The sequence below is a fragment of the Pipistrellus kuhlii genome, unplaced genomic scaffold (genome assembly GCF_014108245.1).
Source record: "Pipistrellus kuhlii isolate mPipKuh1 unplaced genomic scaffold, mPipKuh1.p scaffold_m20_p_25, whole genome shotgun sequence".
NCBI lineage: Eukaryota > Metazoa > Chordata > Mammalia > Chiroptera > Vespertilionidae > Pipistrellus > Pipistrellus kuhlii.
This window is the reverse complement of record NW_023425524.1, coordinates 9,365,691-9,391,664: the sequence shown is the minus strand read 5'-3', so window position 1 is coordinate 9,391,664 and position 25,974 is coordinate 9,365,691. Positions and strand designations below refer to the sequence as shown.

The following is a 25,974-nucleotide window of genomic DNA, read 5'->3' as shown; positions in this document are numbered from 1 at the left end:
TAGGGTAAAAAAATTAAAAAAAATATATTTCTATTGATTTGAGAGAGGGAGAGAAACATCAATGATGAGAATCATTGATCCGCTGCCTCCTGCACGCCCCCTACTGGGGATGGAGCCCACACCCAGGCATGTGCCCTTGACCTGAATTGAACCTGCGACCCTTCAGTCCGCAGGCCAACTATCCACTGAGCCAAATTGGCTAGGGCCCAGGGTTAATTTTAAAAAATATATTTTTAATTGATTTTTTTTTTTAAACAGAGTGAAAGGGAGAGGGATAGTTAGAAACATCAATCAGCTACCTCCTGCCCCCTCCCCCCCCAATGTCCTTGACTGGAATTGAACCTATGACCCTTCAGTCCGCAGGCCACCGCCCTGTTCACTGAGCCAAACTGGATCTAGGGTAACATTTTTTTTAAATATACATTTTTTATTGATTTTTCAGAGAGGAAGGGAGAGGGATAGGCAGTCAGAAACATCGATGAGGGAGAGACATCGATCAGCCGCCTCCTGCACACCTCCCATCGGGGATGTGCCTGCAACCAAGGTACATGCCCTTGACCGGAATCGAACCCGGAACTCCTCAGTCCGCAGGCTGACGCTCCATCAACTGAGCCAAACCGGCCTTGGCTAGGGTAACATTTTGACGAAAAAAATTAGGCTTCGTGAGCACCTGTGCCCAAGAAAGTGCAATCGGATGTTAAGATATAAATATAGGAGAGAGGAATAAGCGTCCCCCATTAGTCTGGTGCTCACTTTTAGCACCAAAAATAGGAGCAGAAAGAACGAAAAACACCGAGGGCAAACGGGGTGGCCGGGAGGGCAAAGATTATCTCTTGTCCGCCAGCAAGCGTGGCCAGACGATAATGCACGGACCCTCCCGCCTCAGACGGCGCCTCGCGGGGGACCTCAGCTGAAGACTACCATTCCCGACTCTGCGCCGGGCCCGCGAGTCCAGCCGCCCCGGCAAGGTGGCGCGCAAGGCATTGTGGGGATCGTAGTCTTTCTCCCCCCTCAGCGCCTCGAAGGCGAGGCGATCCTAATTTTATGCAAACGACGGCCTTTTCCCGACCCTGCGGCTTCCTTCCCTTCCCTTCCCTTCCCTTCCTTTTCTCACCCCACCTTCTCTCTCACGCGGCGTTTAAAAATTCCCGCGGCGCCGGCGGCGCGCGAGGCCGGAACGCTCGCGAGAACTCGGGTCCCCGCGCCGCGATCTCCTCCCCCCCTCCCTCCGCCCTCCCTCGCGGCTCTCCCCTTCCCTCCCCTCCCGTCCCCTCCCCTCCCGGGCGTGTGGGACCGGCGTGCCTGCCCCGGGTAATGCGCAGAGCGGGGCCGGCGCTGCCGGAGCGGAGGCGGCGGCAGCGGCGGCAGAGTCGCGCGGCGGAGGACTCGGAGTCGCGTCGTCGGCGTTCCGGTCGCTGAGCCCGAGGTGTGCGCCTCGCGCCGTGGCGACCGTGTCTCCCGGGAGATGCTGTGACGGGCCGCGCGGGAGGAGTCGCGCCTCGCCTCGCCTCGCGCCTCGTCGGACCCGCGGCCGCGGCGGCGGCGGGGCCCCCGCCTTCAGGTAGGAAGCGGCGGGCGGGCGGCGGCTCCGCGGCGGCTCCCGCGGGCGGCGGCGGGCGGGTCTGCGCGGCCTGGGCCCCGCGGCCGCCGGCTTCTCCCGCCGCGCGGGCCCCGCGTGCCCACGGCCTAGGCCCGGCGTCCAGCCGCCCAATGAGCGGCGGCGGCCGGGCTCGCGGGCCGCGCGGCGGGCCGGCGGCGGTTGCGGCGCGCTCCGGGCGCGTTACATAACCGCGGCGTGGAGTGGTGCGGTGTGGCGGCGCGGCGGCGCGGCACATGGCGGCGGAGAAGCCCTTGGGCGGCATGTATTCGGCGCTGGCGTGGCTCACGGTCTCCGGGCTGTTCGGCTCCTCCAGGGCGCTGGCGAGCATGGCGGGCCTGCGCCGGGGGCCGCCGCGGGGCGGGGCGGGCGGCGGCGGCTACCTGGACGCGGGCTGCGCGGCGTGGCTCCGGTGAGTCCGGCGGGAGGGAGGGACTCGGGTTTAAAAGGCGGCGCGGCGGGCCGGACCGGGACCGGGACCAAAGGGCCCGCTGGGTGCGGGTCCCACCCGGAGGGGAGGACCACGCCTTGGGGGTCCCAGCTGGAAAGTCAATTACTCTGTTACTGGTGTCTGTGCTTTTTTTTGTGTTTTGTGTTTTTTTTTGTTTGGTGTGGGTTTTTTTTTGGGGGGGTGGGGTAGGGATGGCGGGTAGGGGGGAAAGCAAGTTAATTTGTGATCAAAGCCAACGAGTTTTATTCATTCTAGGTAGCTGTTCTTTTCGCCCCTCTTAATAGTCACCTGGAGCCCTGTTTGGAAGAGCCTGGGTCCCTTAGGATAAAGTGTGTCTCGGTGTCATTCACAAACGAGCCTAAAGGAGCCGGGAGATGTTAAGAACCGTCTTGGACGGGCTTTGATTGGCTGGATCTGCGAGGAGGGAAGAGGGAGAGGGTGGGTTCTGACTTATTTCGGAGGATTTAAACCGGGATGACAAGCCCAGCCCGGGTCAACGCTTGGGAGCCGCTCGGAGTGAGATGTGTTAGAGTTTTTAATGTTAATTTCTTTCCGGACGCTCCTTTTTAACGCCCTTTTTTTTTTCAATAGCCTAGTACCAAAGTGTCACCAGTTCGCAAAAACAGTTATGATTGTTTTTTTAAAAACTGTTTTTTAAAGGTCTTTATACAGCAATGTTACAACAGTCACATGGGGGCTTAAAAGGAACGCGGGGGGCTCCGCGTTCGGAGCGAAGTCTAACCGCCGTCTGGGTCGATCAGTGGTCTCCGCGACAAGACTGCTCTGTGCAGCCTCCGTGTTCCCGGATCTTAGGCTTCAGCTGCTCCGGAATCATCGCCAGCCCCGGCCCGTTTCCTTAAAGATGCACTTTGATGCTCCTTTGCTCAGGTCTTTCAGCCTGGAGTGCGGCTCTGCCCTTTTCAAGCTCTCAAACTTCAAATCCTTGTTAGTGTAAATGCCACCTTTTCTGTGCCCTCTTTCACTTCCCTTCATCCCCTTCTCCCTGGGACCCCCCAGCATATATGCCTCCATTGTAGCCTCTACGTGGCCTGGCATTTTAATGGGTTTCTATCTGCTCTTTTAGCATGTAACTTCTTGAGGTCAGGAAGTAGGTGATCTTTTCGCCCCGCATTCCTTTTCCAATACAGTGTGTTAAAAGTAGCTGGTGATTGCCGAAACGGGTTTGGCTCTGGATAGAGCGTTGGTCTACGGACTGAAGGGTCCCGGGTTCAATTCCGGTCAAGGGCACGTTCCTTGGTTGCCTTGGTTGCGGGCACATCCCCAGTGTGTGTGTGTGTGTGTGTGTGTGTGTGTGTGTGTGTGTTTGTGTGTTTGTTTGTTGGGGGAGGGGGGGTTGGTGTGTGCAAGAGGCAGCTGATCGATGATTCTGTCTCATCGATGTTTCTAATTCTCTATCCCTCTCTCTTCCTCTCTGTAAAAAATCAATAAAATGTATATATTTTTTAAAAAAGTAGTTGATGATTAATAGTAAATGTTTGAGTTGTTTGAAAGATCAAATGCTGAAAGGTTTTTGGGGTTTACATTTAAGTCATAATTGTCTTTTTGAGTCAAAAAGAAAAATCTGTACAAAACACTTATAGACAACTAGTTTTATTTTTTGCAGTGGAATTGGGCTCCTTTTAATGGTGTGTATTTCATTCAGAGATGACATGGTACTCTGTATTACTATTTTCCCTAGTAATTTTTGCAAATTTTGTTTTGCTTAATACTGAAACAATGTAGTGTACTTCAAAATAAGTTAGACCCAATATTGGACTTCTTGATTTTCTTCCCTTCCTTCCTTCCTTCCTTCCTTCCTTCCTTCCTTCCTTCCTTCTTCCTTTTTTCCTTCCTTTTTTCCTTCCTTTTTTCCTTCCTTTTTTCCTTCCTTTCTTCCTTCCTTTCTTCCTTCCTTCCTCCTTCTTCCTCCCTCCCTCCCTCCCTCCCTCCTCCCTTCTTTTCTTTCTTCCATTTTTATTTACTTCAGAGAGGAAGGAAGAGGGAAAGAGGGTGAGAGAAACATCAGTTATGGGAGAGAATCATCAATTGGCTGCCTCCTGCATGCCCCCCACTAGGGGTGGAGTCTTCAACCCCAGCCCGGGCCCTGACTTAGAATTGAACCATGACCTCCTGATTCATAGGTTGATGCTCAACCACTGAGTCATGCCAGTCAGGCCCAGTATTGAGTTTTTTAGAGCAGTTTTGGGTTCACTGCAAAATGGAGCGGAAGGTACAGAGCTTTCCACTCATGCATATCTTCCCCCACCATCCGCATCCCCCACGTCAGAACAGCTGGTGAGCCACATTGGTGCATCATCATCATCCAGAGGCTGTGTCTGCGTTGGGGCTGTCCTCCTGCTGGTGTAGTTCTGTGGGCTTGGACAGTGTATGATGTCACGTATCCACCTGTACTGTACCAAGTAGTTCCACTGCCCTACAAATCCTGTGTCTGCCTGTTCATCCTCCCTCCTGCCAACCCCTGGCAACTACTGGTCACTTTACTGCTTGCACAGTTTTGCCTTTTTCATAATATCATATAGTTGGAATCATGCAGTATGTAGCCTTTTCAGATGGACTTCTTTCACTTAGTAATATGCATTTAAACAGCCTCCATGTCTTTTCATGGTTTGACAGGTTTTTGTTTTAAGCACTGACCAGATATTGTATGGATTACACTACTGTTATCCATTCACTTACTGAAGGACATGTGGGTTGTTTCCAGGTTTTAATAATTAAGAGTAAAACTGTTCAATATATCCGTGTTCAGGTTATTGTGTAGGCATGTTTTCAAGTCCTTTGGATAAGGACCAATGAGTGTGATTGTTGGATTATGTGGTAAGAATATATTTAATTTTTTAAGAAACTGCCAAACTGTCTTCCAAAGTGGAGGTACCATTTTGTATTCCCACTAGCAACGAATGAACATTCCTGTGGCTCCACATCATCACAGCCTTTGCTGTTGTCAGTTTTTGGTATTTTGGCCAAAATAATAGGTGAAATCAGGTATGTAGTGTTTTTTTACATTGACTTAAGAATTCCACTCAAATATGTTTTCTAGTCTGAGCACCTGTTTTATACAAAAGAATGTGCGTGTGTGTGTGTGTGTGTGTGTATATATATATATATATATATATAGGCTAATTTCCTTCCATTTATAATCACTAAATCTAACCAGTACAGGAATAATACTCAGATCAACTAAGCTGTGGTGTTCTGAATATTCTTAGTTATACCCTAATTTCACTAACTGCCCAAGATTTTCTGGGATAGCCGAGATCGGTTTGGCTCAGCGGATAAAGCATTGGCCTGCGGACTGAAAGGTCCTGGGTTCGATTCTGGTCAAGGGCATGTACCTTGGTTGCAGGCACATCCCCATTGGGGTGTGTGTAGGAGGCAGCTAATCGATGTCTCTCTCATCGATGTTTCTAGCTCTCTATCCCTCTCTCTTCCTCTCTGTAAGAAATCAATAAAATATATATTTTTTAAAAAGTAAAAAAAAAAAAAAAAGATTTTCTGGGATAAACTCACTGCCACTTGAATAAATTGGCTACTTTCAAAGATAAAGTTCAAGGAACTCTGAATGAGGCTCCTTTGGGGGCGGGGGATTACTACATAGACATTAGTTGGCAGTTAGCAACAGAGGCCATGCTGATCCTCCTGGCACCACCCGGAGAGCACAAACTGCAGGAGTGGAATCCTCTCCCTTCTTGAGGCAAAGCAGCTCTGTGTCTCCCGCGCAGACAGTGGGCAATGCCTTCTCCTGAGGGTCCCTCTTGGCCTCAGAGGCCAGGCTTTGACTTCCCGCTTACAGAGATTTTATCATGAAGATCACACTCAACATCTTAAGGTGATGGTTTTTGTGTGAGTATTTTCAAAGTCCACTGCCAGCCCCTTTAATTTATTCCAGGGCTTTAGTCTTTTAAGCTTCAACCTGCAGGTGCTTCTGTTTCTGCATATGATAGAGGCTGCTCGCCAGAGGTGGGCCTGGACAGTAGCATCTGTGACTTCTCAATGTTTTAATTTGTGTTTCCCTCATGACATGTGATGTGCAGCATCTTTTCATGTGCTTATTTGCTGCCTATATGTCTTCTTTATTGAAGTATCTGTTTAAGGTCTTGGGCCATTTTTAAATTGGTTGTTGATGGGTTTTAAGAATATTGAGTGTGTGTGTGTTTTAAATAAATTGGAATTTATTGTTTTAACATGTTTATTCCTGTCCCTGCTAGTGTCTTGCTATTCTAATTTACTACATATGTAGTACCTATTAGTTGCAAGTCATTGTGACCCTCTGGAATTCACAGGAATAAGATACGATTTTTGCCTTTTAAAAAGATTTGTATTGATTTCAGAAAGAAAGGGAGAGGGAGGGAGAGAGAAACATCAGTGATGAAAGAGAATCACGGATTGGCCATCTCCTGCACTGGGGAGCGAGCCTGCAACCCAGGCGCATGCCCTTGATTAGAATCGAATCTGGGACCCTTCAGTTCACAGGCCAGTCCTCTATCCACTGAGCCAAACCAGCTAGAGCTGATTTTTGCCTTTTAGAAAATCAGTACAGTGGAGAAGACAGGCAAGCACAAGTAATGAATTCTTTAAAACTGTTTAGCATTTCTAACACAAAGGTGAAAGGGGGGATCTTAGAGATGAAAGTGTGGATCTACCTAGACCTCATTGGGGAATCTAGTCTGTGAATGATGGGCTTTGATAGTGGAGGTGAAAGGAGAGACAGCAGGAATAAAAGCATGGAAGTGCTAGGCAGCGGCAAACTCCTGAAGGAAGTTAGGTGGTTTGAGGGGACAGTGCTGCAAAATAGTCTGGGACTTGCAGGTTGCGGAGAGCTGGAGTGTTAACTGTAATATGCAGTAGGGGGTCATTGAAGGGTTTGAAAAGGGGAGTGCTGTGATCCCTGTGCTTTGTCAAGAAAACAAAGTGTTTACATGTGACAGCCAGCACAGTGTTCTGCCTGGGCCTCCTGGGTCTTGAGGAGGAGTGGAAACTGTAAGTTACCTTTTAGAGGTTGCCAATGCTGGCATGTCATAAAAGCTTTTTCTTTTGGAAGGTAATGTTGTTTCACTGTCTTGCTTACATTGTTTTCAGTAAGTCTGTCATTGTTATCTTTGTTTCTTTGTGTGACGTGTTACTTTTAAGAGAAAATCTTAAAGAGTTTTTTCATGTTTCTTGTGCTCATGAGTTTACTGACCTTTTTGGATTTGTGGGAATCTAGTTGTCATCAAATTAGGGGAAAATTTGGCCATTTGTTTTCCAGATATGTCTGTCCTCTCCTTTTGGAGATCCCCATTACAAATATCAGGGCACTCCAGGTTGTGCCATAGCTCTGTTCTTTCCCTCCTGGCCCCAGCCTTCTTTCTCTCTGTTTCATTTTAGACAGTATTTACTGTGGGTGTTAACATTACCACTACTTCCTATGTCTAATCTATTAATACCATTCTTTTTTTGTTGTTGTGGGTTTTTATTAATACCATTCAATGTATTTGTCATCTCTAGATATTTGATTAAGTTTTACATCTCCTAAATCTCTCCTTAATATGCTCATCCTTTTTCTATCATCTTGGACTAAAGGCTAGAATAACTGATTTAATTTCTTCATCTACTCATTCTAACTTCTGTCGTATTTATGTCTGTTTCTGTTAGCTGTTTTTCCCTACTTACTATGAGTCCTTTTCCTGCAGCTTTGCTTGCCTGGCGAGATATATATATCTTTATTGATTTCAGAGAGGAGGGGTGGGATAGAAACATTAATGATGAGAGTGATCGGCTACCTCCTACACCCCCTACTGGGGACCGAGCCCACAACCCGGGCATGTGTTCTTGACTGGAATCGAACCCTGGACCCTTCAGTCCACAGGCTGATTCTCTATCCACTGAGCCAATTCAGCTAGGGCAGCTGATGATATTATATATATATATATATATATATATATATATATATATATACACACACACACACACACACACACACACACACACATACACACACACACACACACACACACATTATAACTTTCTTGTTGTTTAGTTTATTTTAGAGAGAGGGAGAGAGGAAGAAACATCAATTTATACTTCCTTCACTTATTCATGCCTTCATTGGTTGATTCTTGTATGTGCCCTGACTGAGAATGGAACCCAAAACCTTGGAATATCAGGACAATGCTCTAATCAACTAAGCTACCAGGCCAGGTGTCTGATGATTTTAGATTGGATTGCAAACATTGTAAAATTTGCTTTCTTAAGTACTGAATATTTTTACATTCCTTTATAAAGTCTTGAGCTTAGTTCCAAGTAAGTTAGTTGGAAAGATTTTGATTCTTTTTAAAAAATATATTTTTTATTGATTTTTTTTACAGAGAGGAAGGGAGAGAGAGAGAAACATCGATGAGAGTCATCAATCAGCTGCCTCTTGCACACCCCCTACTGGGGACGTGCCGCAACCAAGGTACATGCCCTTGACTGGAATCAAACCCAGGAGCCTTCAGTCTGCGGCTGATGCCCTATCCACTCAGCCACACCGGTTTTGGCGACTTTGATTCTCTTGAGGCTTCTTTATTGAGCCTTTGTAGACAGGGCCAGTTTTTCTCTTCCTGCTGAAGAAACCAGTGCCTCCTGGGTACTCTGCTGCGTGCCCCACGTATCATGGGGTTTTTCCACTATGAAGCTATTTCTGGCCCTGTAAGCTCTAGGGGTTGTTTCTCCTTTAGTTTTACAGTGATTCACTCCTTGGCCTCTGGTAGTTTCCTTACCTGCTTACGTTGATCACATGAAGGTTCTGGGGAGACCACTGCGGAATTCTGGAGCTCTTTGTATGCCAATGGCACTGCAGAGCTCTGCCTGTGGATTCCAGCTGCCCGTGGCGTCCTGGCATTCTCAGCCCCCTTAGAGACCCTTGGGCTCTCTTTGGGCTCCCCACTGAGCTATGTTTCCTGGGCATCAGTCACAGCCCGGAGGTCATCTTGTGGGTCTTGCTTCCCTGAGGGCCCACTATCTTGTGCTACCTTTTGTCCATTGGCTGAACTTGTTTCCTTATATTCTGTCCTGGCTTTTAAAGTGGGAGGGTGTATCTGGAGTGGAAATTACAATTTAAAAATATACTGTGATTCAGCCAGTACTTCCACATCATAATCTTTGTTTTATATTAAAAACAACATAACAGTAACAGACAACACATCCAGCCTCAGAAAGAAAACATTTTATTTTTAAATAATTGATCATTGTGCATTATTCATTCAGATGAACTTTGGAATTACCTTGTGAAAGTCTTAAAAATGATGTTGGGATGATCTGATTGAATTGCAGTGATTATAAAACTTTTGCTGAATGCCCATCCACTGCAGGCGTCTTCAAACTACGGCCCGCGGGCCACATGCGGCCCGCAGAGGAGTCTGATCCGGCCCACCAGGTTTTTTGGGCAGTGAGCGCAGCCGAGGTGTTACAGTAGGAATTAGTAGTTCATATAGTCCGGCCCTCCAGCTCTCTGAGGGACCGTGATCTGGCCCCCACTTTAAAAAGTTTGAGGACGCCTGCTCCACTGAATACATTTTGAGAGCTATCACATGGAATTCTGAAGGTTTTAGCTCTGGATAAATGACTGGTTTTAAGTTTATTTTCTTTTATTTCATTTTATTTGTTAATCCTCAAGAATATTTTCCCATTGATTTTTAGAGAGTGGAAGGGAGGGGAGAGAGAGAGAGAGAGAGAGAAACATCCATGTGAGAGAGACACATTGATTGGTTGCCTTTAGCATGCGCCCCCACCAGGGCTGGGGATCCAGCCTGCAACCGAGGTACATGCCCTTCACCAGAATCAAACCGTGGATCCTTCAGTCCGCAGGCCCATGCTCTATCCACTGAGACAAACAGGCTAGGGCTGGTTTTAAGTTTAATAGGAAAATATATTAACTAACTTCAGTTTGCCATTACATTGGTTTTATCAAGGCTATAGAAGGCCGCCAGAGGAGGAAATGTGGTAATATCAATTATGGTGGCCTTTCCTAAAGTTTTCCTCCGTACTAAGAGAGAGGCATGTGATCAATTTGTGTAAATATAATGCTTTCAGCAGTTAAGGCTTGAGTCTAGGATCCTCCTATAAATAGGAGATGTACTTGAGGCTAATGGCCACTATTTTCCATTTACTGTATTATGGTAATTATAACCTAATTAATATTTATTAAATTATACTTTAGGATCTGTTTTGGATAATAAAAGGCTTCCACTTTTTGTTAATCCTCACCTAAGGATATTTTTCTATGGGTTTCCAGAGGGAGGAAGGGGGAGAGAGAGGGAAGTGAGAAACATTGATTGTTTAACTCCTCCTGCAGAGGCCCCAATCAGGGATCAAACCGAAATCTAAGTACAGTATATGCCCTGAGGGAACCGGATAAACGGTTCCCTGGCCAGGGCTGTTTTTAATTTTTAAAGTTTCTTCTTTGCTAGCCAGCTAAATCTGGTTTCTTTAAGCATATTAAGCGTACTTGTTTTCTGGTTATTCCACTATCTAAAGTCTTTGCAGACTTACTTTGCCAGCTGTTGATTATGATATCATTATTCTGTTTTGTTATTTTGACTGTGAGCCCCTTTTTGTTAGAATTTTGAGAACTCTGAAGATTCTGGAGAAAATTTGGTGGTTTCTGAAGGTTGCTTGAATGTTACCAACCTGAGAATACTTTATAAAAAATTCTTACAGCTGAAACCTGTTTGAGCGTCAGCCTGCGGACTGAAAGGTCCCGGGTTCGATTCGGGACAAGGGCATGGATCTTGGTTGCGGGCACATCCCCGGTAGGGGGTGTGCAGGAAGCAGCTGGTTGATGATTCTCTCTCATCGATGTTTCTAGCTCTCTATCCCTCTCCCTTCCTCTCTGTAAAAAAAAAAGGAAAGAAAATATATTTTTTTAAAAATTCTTATAACATAGCTTAAATTCTGGCCGCTGATTTGTGTAAAGGGAAATTTTTTGAGTAGAGAATTGTTGGCAAGGTCAAAACAGGCAACTTTATTGCTCTTTGTCCTGCACAATGGATGCTTCTCTCACTAATCTTTCTGCCGATGATCCAATGCTGTGGAGTGTGATGTAGAGTGATGGGGTGGGGAGGCTCTTCTTAGCTTCCTGGCTTTGGCTCTGTAGGCCCAAAGCTTTATCTTCTCCCTCTCTGGACTTCAGAGTGCTGAAAACGACAGGATCACCAGCACGGGTCACCCTCAAAGTCCAAGCCAGCTTACTTGCCGTGCAAAATGCCTACAGTCTCTTCCCTTTTGGCTTTGCCAACGCAGTAACCATTGAAAAAGATACTTTTATATTTTAACTATTATTTTTTACAGAGAGGAAGGGAGAGGGATAGAGAGCTAGAAACATAGATGAGAGAGAAACATCGACCAGCTGCCTCCTGCACATCCCCCACTGTGGATGTGCCCGCAACCAAGGTACATGCCCCTTGACCGGAATCGAACCCGGGACCTTTCAGTCCGCAGCTCTATCCACTGAGCCAAACCGGTTTCGGTCAAACTCTGTTTCTTAAGTTACTGTGGATTTGGCCATTTTTTTTCTTGGACTTTTCCCCCTTTTACCGTAGCAGTAATTTTTCTAAGATGTATATTACTATATTTGTGTGTGTGAAGTATTCTTTAAGAGTCAGGCAGTATGACTGATTGCATTGAACCAGTTTTCAAAGAATCTAGGGGCTCACATATGTCGTTGGGACATATGGCTTACTGAATCTTTACATGTTGTATTAAGTCTGTTGGGAAATATTTTCTTAGGAGAGAATGCCTCAGATCCAGAAGCACATTAATATGTATTTTATAACCATACTTTGGTTTTAGGTTTTTGTTTTTTTTTTATGGTTTTTCTTTTCTTTTTCTCCTGGTTAGAGATAAACAAGTGTATGATGATAGAAATATCATGAAGATATCTTTTTTGAACATTTACAGTGAAAGTATGCAAGAATTAACGGCACAAGTGACAAGTGGTCTCCTGCCATTCCCAGAAGTGACGATTGAAGCTCTGGGAGAGGATGAAATCACATTGGAATCTGTACTTCGTGGGAAGTTTGCTGCAGGTAAAGGAATATTACTGTAAATTGACTAATTTCATGGATTTGTAAGATAAGTAATAAGTATCTATTGTAATTTCTTAAATGTGGATGAGAAAAAAAAGCACATCCTGGTTAGAATGGTCTTAAGTAAATATATAACATCTATGAATACATATATAGTAGTATCTACATACTCTGGAACACATTTTCAGTGACTCTCGGGAGGGCGTGGAGCTTATTTTTCTTCATTAAAAATACCGGATATTTAATATCTTTTAGGATTGAGTGTCTACATTTGGAAAGTAGAAATGATTCACAGCTGGTTTTTCTTTATTATTAGTAGTTTTTTTTGTGAACTTGGATTAGAACCTAAACAGTCTTATGAATAATTCTGAATTTTAGGGCTGTTTGTGAAATAAATTTTTTGTTTTGTAATTCCACTAATCTGAGCAAATCGCAATATATATGGTTTGGATTATATAATACAGAAAAACACAACAAAGAAGTTATTATATGATGAATTTCAGCTTAGTGAAAGACACTGCAGAATACTTTTTTAAAAAGATGTTTATATTGATTAAATTTAGAGACGGGAAGGGAGAGAGAGAAACATCTATTGGCTGCCTCCTGCCGGGAATCAAGCCCACAACCTGAGTGTGTGCCCTGACCGGTATGGAACTGGTGACTTTCAGTGCATGGGACAACACTCAACCAGCTGAGCCACACTGACCAGGGCTGCAGAAGACTGTTTTGAAAGTGAATGTCACAGCCCTCCTTTCTACAAGGAAGGAGGGAGACATTGTATGGTCATTTAGCTATGTATAGTGCTATTCTCTTGAACAGTATTTACTGTAACAACTTTTCATTGAGGTAAATATTAGATTTTTCTAACTAATCACTGCTCTGTGTAGCTGAGAATCAAATAGGTGAAGTAATCTGACCTAAGTTACTTAGATAGCAGGTGGCAAATATGAGCTTTGAACCCATGCCTTCTATGTCCCCACTGTGCCATACTACTTCCTTAAACTATTTAGTCTCCCCTCAGCTATAATCTAGTATATCCAACTATCTATCTACTTAGATCACATGTGTCAAACACAAGGCCCGCGGGCCAAATCCGTCCCGCCAGGCCTTGCAATGTGGCCCGCACCGCGCTGTCATCACTGCACTCCGCTGCGTTTCCATCACAATGACAGTTTATGACTGTTCAGTAAACCATTCGGCCCGCAATTTAGGCTGGATTTTAGATTTTGGCCCCTTCTCTGATTGAGTTCGACACCCCTAACTTAGATGCATGAGAGACATCAAAAATTTAGTAATGCCTTCCCATGGTCGGCAAACTGCGGCTCGCGAGCCACATGCTGTTCTTTGACCCCTTGAATGTGGCTCTTCTACAAAATACCACAGCCTGAGCTAGTCTATTTTGAAGTGGCTTTAGAAGAAGTATAAGTTTAAAAAATTTCGGCTCTCAAAAGAAATTCCAATTGTTGTACTGTTGATATTTGGCTCTGTTGATTAATGAGTTTGCCGACCACTGCCCTCCCACAGTTTGGCTCAGTGGATAGAGCGTCGGCCTGTGTACTCAAGGGTCCCAGGTTTGATTCTGGTCAAGGGCATGTTGCAGCCACATCCCCAGTAGAGGGTGTGCAAGGAAGCAGCTGATTGATGTTTCTCTCTCATCGATGTTTCTACCTCTCTATCCCTCTCTCTTCCTCTCGGTAAAGAATCAATAAAATATATATATTTTTAAAAAAAATAAGTTTTATAAAAATAAGATTTAGTAATAAAAGTTACTACTGTCAATCTAGCAGCTCAAGGGAAAATTCAGGATCTGTTTTTTATTCTTCTGTTTTACTTACCTCCCATATATTATTAATTAGCAAGCAATTCCTTTTAGTTCTGCTTCTAAGATGAATCTTCAGTCAATCAACGTTTCCCTATTGATCATCAACCTAGCATAGGTATCATTTCCCCACTACTTTTTACTCCCTCCTTGTTGTCCATTCTCTGCTTAACAGCTAGAGTAACATTTTTTAAATATATCTTTATTGATTTCAGAGAGGTACGGGGAGGAGGAGAGAGAGAAACATCAATGATGAGAGAGAATCATTGATCAGCTGCCTCCTGCACAAGGTTCAATTCCCAGTCAGGACATGTGCCTGGGTTATGGGCTTGATCCAGCATGTGTCCTGACTGGGAATTGAACCTTGACCTCTTGGTTCATTTCAATGCTCAACCACTGTGCATGCCAGCCGGGCTGGAGTAACATTTAAAAACATAAATCAGATCGTCACTATCCTGCTTAATACCCTCTAGTTACTTTAAATTGCATGAAGAGTAAAATAGTAAGGGGACAAGAAGGGCTTCTGATAGAAGCTTCCTTTTTTTATGCTATTTAGGTCTTGTCTTCTCAGATTTAGTCTTGTCTTCCGGGATAGAGGCACATGTTGTATTCTAGAACACCTAGTTTAACTCTTAAGGTATAATGTAGTTAAAATATGGGCTTTGGACTTTATTGGGATCTACTTCTGTTCTGGTATTTAGCTGTTCGTCTTTGGGCAAGTTATTTAACTTTGAAAGTTTAGTTGCTTTTTCTCTGTATTGAGGTTCAACAAGGAGTCAATGAAATAATGCATTTAATCACATAGCATGGTGCCTTTACTGGTTACTTTATTATTATTATTATACTAGAGGCCCAGTGCACGGAATTCGTGCATGAGTAGGGTTCCTAGGCGTGGCTGGCGATCAGGGCCAATCAGGCCCCTCCTTTGTTCCACACCACCCCCTGGTTGTCAGCGCACATCATGGTGAGCGATTGGTTCCTGGTTGAACTCCCATTGGTAATTTGCGTATTAGGCTTAAATATATAGATTATGTATAAAATTTTTTAGTTTCGTTGTGCACATACAATATTAAAATAAGCAACATTTTTGTTTGTTTTTTCTTCTAGGGAAAAATGGACTTGCTTACTTGACTTGTGGCCCACAGCTTGAGGTAGTGCACTCCATAACAGGAGAGCGGTTGTCTGCGTATAGATTCAGCGGACTGATTGAGGAGTCACCTATAATCCTCGCTGTGAAAGAGTTCTCTTGGCAGAAGAGAACTGGATTGTTGATTGGACTGGAAGATGCAGAAGGGAGTATCCTCTGTCTCTACGACCTGGGCATATCCCGAGTGGTTAAAGCGGTGGTTCTTCCTGGAAGGGTAGGTTCTGTGTAAGACCTGTGGACATGTTGGTTCAGAACTGAGCCTCTGCTGATGACAGTGACAACATTGCATTTACTCAGTATACTTCCAGTTGGCTCACTTTTATGGAAATGTGCTATTTTTCATTTAAAAGTTCATAAAAATATTTGTTACTTTGGCTTTCCCCCCCTGTTTTGTATGAGGCTACAGTTGACTCTTGAACAATGCAGTAGTTAGGGGCACTAATTCCTGCCCCCCTTGGCATTGGTGAAAATCTGTGTATAACTTTGGACTCCCCAAAACTTAATAGCCTACTGATACAATTTGACTAGAAGCCTTACTGATACAATTAACACATATTTTGTATATTATGTTCTATATACTATATTCTTACAATAGTGTAAGCTAGAGAAAAAAATATCATAAGGAAGAGAAAATACGTTTATAGTACTGTATATACTATTAAAAAAAATCCACCTGTAAGTGGATCTGTATAGTTCAAACCTGTGTTTTTCAAGAGTCAACTACATAGTTTTGGAGCAATATGGAAAACATGTCTTTGTTATTATTTAAGATTTGAGGAATGTATTTAAATAGTGGACTCATTTCTAGTCACCATTTCTTAACTGTAGTATCTGTATGCCTTCCATATGCCAGACATTTTACCCAGAAGTAATTATAGAAGTACTTTGAATTTGGTTTGTTCAAGTTTCATACATGATAAAAACCTGTGTACACTTAACAAATACACACACACATCCACAAATACAAAGTTATGGAAGAATAAAATTATTCCTATACCTGGTGTGAAAAAAGTATACACTGAGATATACATAAAAATGTGTGTATGTATATATAATGTATATATTCGTAGAATAGAGTTTTTAAAGTTAGAAGGGAATTTAATGACAAAATAGTTTAGGAATCTGACCTTGTAGGCCAATGTGTGCAGGATCTGCAGTAACTGATAGTGTTATATATGTACTTGTCAGTGGTGATAATTCTTAAGGTAGAAATTCATTGAGTGCTTACTATAAATCAAGCTTTGCTAGATTTTGAGGACAAATATATTAATTGAACTTAGTTCATGTTATCTAAAAATCTTATAGTCTAATAGAAGGCTGATGAAAAGATTACAGCATAAATATAAGTATTTTCATAAATTCAACCATTTAGAGCACATGTGTCAAACACAAGGCCCGCGGGCCAAATCCGTCCTGCCAGGCCTTGCAATGTGGCCCGCACCGCGCTGTCATCACTGCACTCTGCTGTGTTTCCATCACAATGACAGTTTATGACTGTTCAGTAAACCATTCGGCCCGCAATTTAGGCTGGATTTTAGATTTTGGCCCCTTCTCTGATTGAGTTCGACACTCCTAATTTAGAGCATGGAGAACACCTGAATAATTTCTACTCAGAAAAGTTGGACATTTCAGGCAAAGGGACCAAAATGTAAAAAGTCACAGTATATGGAACATTTGGGAAAAAGGCTTATTTAGAACTAGAGTCCTGGTGCACGAAATTTGTGCAAGGATAGGGTCCCTAGGCTTGGCTGGCAATCAGGGCTGATTGGGGCCTTCCGGCTGCTGGCAAGGCCTGCCTTCATTCCCAACCACTCCCAGTGGTCAGCGTACATCATAGAGAGCGATTGAATTCCTGGTTGAACTTCCGAGGGGCACTTTGCATAATGGCCTTTTATGGATGGATGGATGGATGGATGGATGGATGGATGGATAGATAGCTAGCTAGCTAGCTGCAGGGAGGGGGGTAGTAGGAAGTGGGAGCTAGGAATGGTGAAGATGGAGATGTGAATGACCTTGTTTGCAATTAGGGCTTCCTCCTGAAGTCTTTGGTGGAGTTATCAATATTTTAAGTATAAAGCAGAACTCCAGTGTAAAAAGCTCTTTGGACTGGGATAGTTCAGGTAAATAATGGATGATGAACTGAAGCACGGAAATGGCAGGAGAAACAGAGAGGGTGGGGCAGCTTTAGTATATACTCAGGAAGGAACGTGGACAGGACTTGTTGATTATTTGGATACGAGTAATTGAGAAGGAACTTTCCCAAGTTCCTGATACTCAGTGGACTATAGGCGAAGGAAAAGATTGGGAGAGTAGTGATAGATAACTTCCAAAGGTCAGTCAAATAGCTTTTTTTGAGGTGTGGGGGGGAGGTAGGGCACAGTAACCCCTCTTAAGTTTCTTTGATTTTCATTGCCTTATTTTAAAATTAAGCCCAGGCTGTGTAGCTCTGTTGATTAGAACATTGTCCTGAAATACCAAGGTTGAGGGTTCAATTCCAGTTGAGGGCACAAATGCATAAATAAATGGAACAACAAATCAATGTTTTTCTGTCTCTTTCTCTCTGTCTCTTTCCCTTCCTCCCTCTCTTTAAAATCAATATATAAAAACACACCCAAAAGTTTAAAATTAAATAAGGTAGCATTACTGATTACTTATATATGAGGAAAATAAACTGTGACAGATTCCTCACCCCTTGCTGAGGAAATGGAAGAAAATATGCTTCCCAGTGCTGAAAAGGAAGGTAGTCCATGAAATTACAGCTTTTAGAATTAGAAACACTACGGAATGTTTTGTGTGCTAATGAAATATAGATAGAGCCGGGCTTTTGTCTCTGGTAAAAAATTATAGACTTAATTTTGGTTTTATATTAATGCAGTATATCATTAACAAATTTTCTCTCCTTTTTTCTAGTTAATTTTAGTCAGTATTATAGTAGAAATCACCAAATACTTAACACTATGTCATATGTCATGTCTAATTAAAATTTAATTAGGAGGAAACAGAAGGAAAGCTAAGTAGAAAATAAAATATGGGCTATTAGGTATAGATATTTGAGATTTAACTTATGAATGAAGGGGGTATAATCCCATAATGTAGCTACAGTATGATTTTCTTTAAGTAATTTCAGTCCTTATTAAATGTCACCAATTCAGTCATTGCTAAAACTTTGTGTGAAGTCCATTATAATATAGCCCTTTTATTTTTTTAAAATATATTTTTATTGACTTCAGAGAGGAAGGGAGAGGGAAAGAAACACCAATGATGACTCATTGATCACCTGGCTCTTGAATGTTCCCTACTGGGGATCGTGCCTGTAACCTGGGCATGTGTCCTGACCAGGAACCTAACCAGGACCTTGGTTCATAGGTTGATGCTCTACCAGCCGGGCATAATGGTTTTTTTAAAGACCATTACACATCTTACTGTGTAAAGGCTTAAATAGGACTAAAATTTTCTGGAATGATTTAATTTTACTCAAGAAAAGAAGCTATATAATCATAGAGTAGCTGGTTAACAGCTTTAAAGTGACAAAAATCTAGATTTGAATATTCTGTTTAATGAATGCGTGACTAGAATAATTCAACTAACCTTTCCAAGCATCTTTAAACAGGTATAATTATATCCAATGTCAAAGGGTTATTGTGACTATAAAATGAACCAATTAGCACAATGTCTGGCTTATATTGAATTCTCAATAAACACCAGTTATTTCAACTGCTTGATTTTTTTTAATATTAAAATAATGGTATAATTACTATTATATTGAAAGATTTAATTACGTATTCAGATTCACAAGTATTAGATGCAGATTTATGATTATATGTTTGAAAATGTCTATTATACCTAATAGCCTGCCTTAACCTCAAAACTTACTGTTTTAATTGCATTTTCTCACCTTGTATAATAAAGGCAAGTCATATATTCTCCTTTCTAGGTAATAGCTATTGAACCTATAATTAACCATGGAGGAGCCAGTGCAAGCACTCAGCATTTGCACCCAAGTTTGCGATGGCTTTTTGGGGTGGCAGCTGTGGCAACTAATGTTGGACAGATCCTTCTTATTGACCTGTGTCTTGATGACTTATCATGCAGTCAGAATGAAGTGGAGGCATCAGGTAATTTCTTTGCTTAAAACCAACAATTGAGCACCAGAATATTCTGATATAAGGGATTGAGTGTTACAAAGTTAAAAAAATATATATAGAGAGACTTCTTTATGTATCTTTGTTTCATTGTTTGGACCTATTTTAATGTTTTGGGCACTGTTGATACCTTTTGCATGTTTGTCTATTTTGTTGATGAATTGTCCATATACTAAAGTAGGTATTGAAAGAGAAGGCCTTGCCCGTGTGGTTCAGTGATTGAGTGTCAATCTGTGAACCAGGACGTCATGGTTCAATTCCAAGAGCACATGCCCAGGTGTGGGCCTCTCCCCAGTGAGGGGTGTGGAGGAGGCAGCCGATCATTGAGTCTCTCACATCGATGTTTCCATCTTTCCCTCTCCCTTCCTTTCTGAAATCAATATCAATATGTGTTGTTGTTTTTTAAGTGAAAGAGATAGGATATTAATTTATTTATTTTCATATATATACTTGAATAATATCAAGTAAATGCCAGACAAGGACTAAAAGTATAAAATGTATTATAGAACTTTATCAAGATTTTATGTTTACCCATGTAGGATCTAACAGTGTTTTGGCATGCTGTTTATGTTCCTGTGGTAAGACAAGACACAAATAACTCACTAAATAATAACAGAGTTATTAGGACACATACATAGATTAGGGTTCCATCCCTTGTCAGGAATGCATACTGGAGGCAACCTATCGATGTTTCTCACAGAAGGACCATTTGACCTTTGAGGACTTTGAATTTTATTTTTTATTGATTTCAGAGAGAGAGAAACATTAGTGATCCAAGAGAATCATGATTGGCTGCCTCCTGCATTAGCCTTCAACATACACATTTGTCCTGACTAGGAATCAGTCATGCATGACTTCCTGGTTCATGGGTCCACACTCAACCACTGAGCCACAACAGCTGAGGACCATCTTGATTTTTAAAGCATACTGTAATATTGCAGATCTGTTCTTTTTTCAAAATACTTATTTGTATTGATTTCAGAGAGGGAGAGAGAGAGAAACATCAATGATGAGAGAGAATCATTGATTGGCTGCCCCTTGCACGCCCGCTACTGGGGATCGAGCCCACAACCTGGGCATATGCCCTAATCTGGAATTGAACCTGGACACTTCAGTCCTCAAGCCGATGCTCTGTCCACTAAGCCAAACTGGCTAGGGCCAGATCTGTTCTTTTATGGACCAGCTAAGAAATAGAAATAGAATAACAAACTATTTTATCCCAGTTTATGAGCATAACTAATAAAAATTGTCAGTATACATATAAAACTGTAAGCGGCAAAATTTGACCAGAAATTGTCTGAGGAACTTAACCATTTGAACTAAATTTAAATCTGTAAAATAAGTTTAAGTGAAAAGAATTGAATAGCAAGAAGAACAGTAAGTCAAAATGAGTTTATAGAATTAACTGTTCTTCATAGAAAATTAATAAAGGAATTAAATAGTCTTGAAGTTTTGTTCTGGAGTGTGTTTTGTATATGATATAGCTGTAAAGCTAATTACAATGCATGTATCATAATTAAAACTTCAGATCAAAATAGAATTAAAACATCTTTTTAAAAAAAATAACATTAGTAGTTGAATTTAGCACAAGAATAATTCTATAATTGAACTGCATTGTGATCAAGAGGTCAGAACCATATCTCAATTATGAGAATTATTAAGCCATTGAATTTTATAGCACATAAAAAATTAGTGTTGCCGTTCAATGCAAGATGGATTTTTTTGTTTAAAAATGTAATTTATGGTTACAACTATTTAGACTTTATTGAAAAACATACAAAGAAAATGGAAGTTCCTAACATTTTATCAAACCATAAATTCTGTTCTGCAATTCTCCCAAACCTAATAGTATTTCTTACATATTCTGTTTCACGTTTAGTGATCAGGGGGTCAGATGATGACTGCATGACCCTTCCTCTTCCTATTTACCCCAGTAGTCTTCCATTTCTGCTTGAGTAAAATGGGTGACTCATTTGTTTTTACGCTGTTCATAGTTTGTTTATGTCACTTATTTTCTTTTTTTTTTTTTTTAGACCTTGAAGTTATAGCTGGTATTCCAGCCGAAGTACCACACGTCAGAGAGCGTGCAATTGGAGGAGGACGCCATCTGTGTTTCCAGTTAGTAAGCCCATCAGGAACAGCGGTTTCAGCTCTGAGTTACATAAGCAGGACCAATCAGCTTGCTGTAGGTTTTTCTGATGGCTACCTAGCACTCTGGAATATGAAAAGCATGAAAAGAGAGTAAGGATAACTTCTCTCATTTGACTTTTGGCAGTTTCTTTCTTAATATGACTTGTAATATGAGGAAAATGGTAGGACAAATTAATGATTGAGTGAATAATTTTTCATTGTATTAAATCATGACAGTATAATAAAGGAATGGCTTAGCACAGTGTATATTTTAAAAGGCATTTTAGTTATTGTGTTAAATTTGCTAATAAAGCATGACTCTAAAGATATTTATATCGTATGAATTCTTTCAGAAGTACTTTTCTTTATAACCATATGTATAAATATATGTAAAGTAGTTGTTCCCAGTAGACAGAAAAGTGAAGGCTTTTTAAAAATTTAAAATCTGTTCTAAAATGCAGTGTTTTAAAATTGTTATGCTATGAAAAACTTTGTCCAAATATAATTATGTTGATGCTTCTTTGATGTTAAAATTGCTGAGGAATTAACCCTATATTGAGGGAGGTACCCTTTTATTGAGGGCGGTAGCAAACGTAGTGGATCTGATGCTTAAATCCATGCAGCTGAAGAGATGGAGTGTTATGGCAGTATTTCATCTCCCTCGAGGGTACCTCTTAGTGGACCAGTACATAGTGGCATATGTTTCTATGTACTGGAAGGCCTGGTTCACACATACATGTATTCCATGCTTTATTAATTTTAACCCTTCCCAGTTCTACTTGGGGGGTAGATGCCATGCTCATTGTTTTTGTTTTTTTGTTTTCTTTAATGCTCATTGTCTCTATGTCTTGTACCCTGAGTATTTTTTGTTGTTAATCCTCACCTGAGGATATTTTTCCATTGATTTTTTTTTTTTTTTTGAGGGAGTAGAAAGGAGAGGAGCAGAGATAGACACACTGATTGATTGCCTCCCACACCTGACCCAATGGTCTGGGGATCAAACCTGCAACCCTTTAGTGCACAGATGGATGCTGTAACCCCTGAGCACAACACTGTGCTTTTTTTTTTTTTTTTTTTTTAAATATACTTTTATTGATTTCAGAGAGAGACAGAGAGAGATACAGAAACATCAATGATGAGAGAGAATCATTGATCAGCTGCCTCCTGCATGCCCACCACTGGGGATCGCCCACAACCCGGGCATGTGCCCCAACTGGAATCAAACCTGGGACCCTTTCGTCTGCAGGCCAACACTCTCTCCACTGGGCCAAACCAGTCAGGGCTCCTGTGTATTTTTGAAGATGGTTGTATGAACAGTAGATGCTCTAACTCAAATTCTTACATTGAAGCACCTTCTTTAACATAGTTATAATTTAAAAGTATTAAGTATACTAATTTTTGTACCTCTTACAGATACTACACACAGTTGGAAGGTGGAAGGGTTCCCATATATGCTGTTACTTTTCAAGAACCTGAGAACGATCCTCGTAATTGCTGTTACTTGTGGGCTGTTCAGTCAACACAAGAAAGGTCAGTGTGATACATGTGTTTTTAAAAAATATTTTTCAAAAATGGAGCAGCAGTTAATTTCTTTGGAAAGCTTTTACTTTGTACTATGTTGTCTCTTTTTAGTGAAAGCAACATAATTCAGTGAATTAGTGATAGTTGAAATGATTTAAAAAGTTAAATGATTATTTCTACAAGTTTAAGGAATTCCCATATCAGTGAGAAGAAGTTGTGCTTGCTTGATTATTTCAATGTTATTTCAAAGTGTAAGCCAATTCAGATGAGCAGGCAATGTATTATTACTAATGGCAATTTTTATATGGCTTTCTGTGTTCTCTTGTAAGATATCTTTTCTCTTTATAATCTCATTCCTTTTTCCTCTGTTTTGTACGCCTCTTTCATTTTTATTTATCCCTACTCTGTTTTCTAGTCCTTCTTGCCTTTTGCAGTATATTTTTAGGATTGACTTTTTCCCTATCATAAGTTCTAATGTCCTAAGTACAACTATGCATAGATCTTTCTTCTCAATTTAATTTCTAACTGGTTCATTTCCAGTGCTAGAACAGATTCACTACTGATTTTTAAATTTTTTTCTTAGGTATTTAGTTCTTTCTTTGATAATCATTGAAATTAAAGTTTGTGGTATAAATGCCATGATCTTGATAACTCGCTGATTCCAGTACTTTCTCTTTCCAAGTCCTATTCTACCTTAGATTTTATGTATCTGAATTGTGGACAATTTGGTTTTTGTTTTCAATGTCCCTAAGTTTGAGGTTTTGTCTTAATCTTACATTGTAGTAATAAGGCAATGAATGAAAAAATGACTTGCTATTTTTAAAATTTGTCAATCCTGGAGAAAATACAGAGATATCTATTGAGATATGTGCTGTGTGGTAAGGAATGAGAGGGCATTATGTTCATTTTTATCATTGACAATATTACAGATGTCTCCCATTGCTCCTCCTTTGCCCCTCTCTGCTCAGCCTCTGCCCACAACAGTCCTTCCCACACTATAGTCTGTGTCCATGGGCTACGCATATGTGCATGGGTGTTCTTTGGTTAATCTGTTCCTGTCCCCTCCATATTCTTCCCCTCTGGACCTATTTTGTTCATCAGTTTATTTTGTTCATTATATTCCACATGTAACTGAGAGCATGTACTTGTCTTTCCCTGACTGGCTTATTTCACTCAGCATGATACTCTCCAGGTCCATCCATGCTGTTACAGAGGGTAAGAGTTCTTTTGTATAGCCACATAACATTCCATTGTGTAAAAGTATCACAGCTTTTTTGTTCCACTCATCTACTGTTTTCAGATCTTAGCTATTGTAAATAATGCTGCTATGAACAAGAGGTGCATATATTCTTTCTGATTGGTGTTTCAGAATTCTTAGGATATATTCCTATAAGTAGGATCATTGCGTCAAATGGCAGTTCCTTTCTTTTTTAAAAATATATATATTTTCGCCGAAAACGGTTTGGCTCAGCGGTAGAGCGTCAGTCTGCGGACTGAAAGGTCCCAGGTTCGATTCCGGTCAGGGGCATGTACATTGGTACATTGCACACCCAGTAGGGGGTGTGCAAGAGGCAGCTGGTCAGTGTTTCTCTCTCATCGACGTTTCTAGCTATCTATCTCTCTCCCTTCCTCTCTAAAAAATCAATAAAATATATTTAAATGAAAAAAACGAAAAAGAAAAAAAAAACGAAAATAAAAATATATATTTTCATTGATTTAGAGAGGAAGGGAGGTAGAAATAGAAACATCCATGATAAGAGCGAATCGTTGATCAGCTGCCTTCTGTATGCCCTCTCTTGGGGATTGAGCCCGCAACCCGGGCATGTACCCTGACCAGAACTCAACCTGTGGCCTCCTGGTTCATAGATTGACGTTCAGACACTAAGCCTCAGTGACCTTAGTTTTACCATATGCACTCAATATTGTATTCAAACTAAACTGATGTGGGCATAAGAGATGCTTAGTGTAATTAACATGGTTGTTAGTATTTCTTAGGAGAAACACTTAAGAAAAACAATTTCTCTCTTTCAGTGAAGGGGATGTTCTGAGTTTGCATCTACTTCAGCTGGCCTTTGGGGATAGAAAGTGTTTGGCATCAGGACAAGTCTTGTATGAGGTAAATGTAATGGTAATAGGCTTCTTATTACCATTTTGTTCACTGATCACGTATTTCTTTTTTAAGACATTAAGATATTTAAAAAGTTACTCTTATATTTAAAATAGTACTGGATTGACAATACAGTGGAAGAAGTATTACATTAGGGATTAAGACACAAGCTGTTTTACCAGGATAGCTCTATTGGCATTCCAGGCAGCACTTTCCTCTAAAATGAGGGAATTGGACAGAAGTAAAGCTTGTAGCCTAAATGGTACCCAGGAGAAATAACCCCACATTGATACTCTTAACACAGGGGTGGGAAACCTTTTTCCAGCCAAGGGCCATTTATGACATCATTCAAGGGCCATACAAAATTATCAGCTTAAAATCTGGCCTGCTATATTTGGTCAAACATTTGATTAGCTCATTCCTAATGCCTTGGCAGAGCCAGATCAAATGATTTTGGGGACCTTATATGACCCACAGGCCAGACATTTCCCATCCTTGCTCTAACCTATCAAGCAATAAACCATGGGGAGATTTTATAAACAATCCTGTCACTGACACTTATATGAGAGCAGAGATGTGAGCAGAAGGCTTGGCTCTGCTCCAGGCTGCAAAGTTTCTTGTAGAAGATAAGTCCCAGATACCAGGGCCTCTGCTTGGGTCGCTGGAGGGCATGGCTACCCCACCCCCCAAGAGAACCCTAACCTGATCCAGAGCACCACCCTTCAGGGCAAACCAGCTGGCCCCCACCCATGCACCAGGCCATTATCCTATCTAATCCTATTTAATAAAAAAGTAATATGCAAATTGACTGTCACTCCAACGCAAGATGGCTGCCCCCATGTGGACACAAGATAGCCAGCAGAGGAGGGCAATTGGGGGCAACCAGGCCTGCAGGGGAGGGCAATTAGGGGTGATCAGGCTAGCATAGGAGGGAAGTTGGGGGTGACTGGGCCAGCAGGGGAGGGCAGTTATGGGCAAACAGGCTGGTAGGCAAGC

The 25,974-nt window shown here is 41.7% G+C and overlaps 1 protein-coding gene across 8 annotated transcripts in view; it reads left to right on the top strand.

The window, feature by feature from the left end:
* The first annotated feature begins 1,296 nt into the window (after nt 1-1,296).
* Nucleotides 1,297-25,974, top strand: part of AHCTF1 (AT-hook containing transcription factor 1) — a 71,099-nt gene continuing 46,421 nt past the window's right edge. For 2 of the 8 annotated variants that reach the window (XM_045587143.1, XM_036453387.2), the window contains exons 1-7: nt 1,297-1,561; nt 11,985-12,112; nt 15,039-15,292; nt 19,013-19,193; nt 21,254-21,461; nt 22,764-22,880; nt 24,903-24,987. In XM_045587143.1, coding sequence (XP_045443099.1) covers nt 11,992-12,112; nt 15,039-15,292; nt 19,013-19,193; nt 21,254-21,461; nt 22,764-22,880; nt 24,903-24,987 — 966 coding nt within the window. In that variant the 5' untranslated portion in view covers nt 1,297-1,561; nt 11,985-11,991. Of the gene's footprint in view, nt 1,562-11,984; nt 12,113-15,038; nt 15,293-19,012; nt 19,194-21,253; nt 21,462-22,763; nt 22,881-24,902; nt 24,988-25,974 lie in introns of those variants that run through there. The other 6 variants (XM_045587140.1, XM_045587141.1, XM_045587142.1 and 3 more) reach the window with 4 other exon arrangements.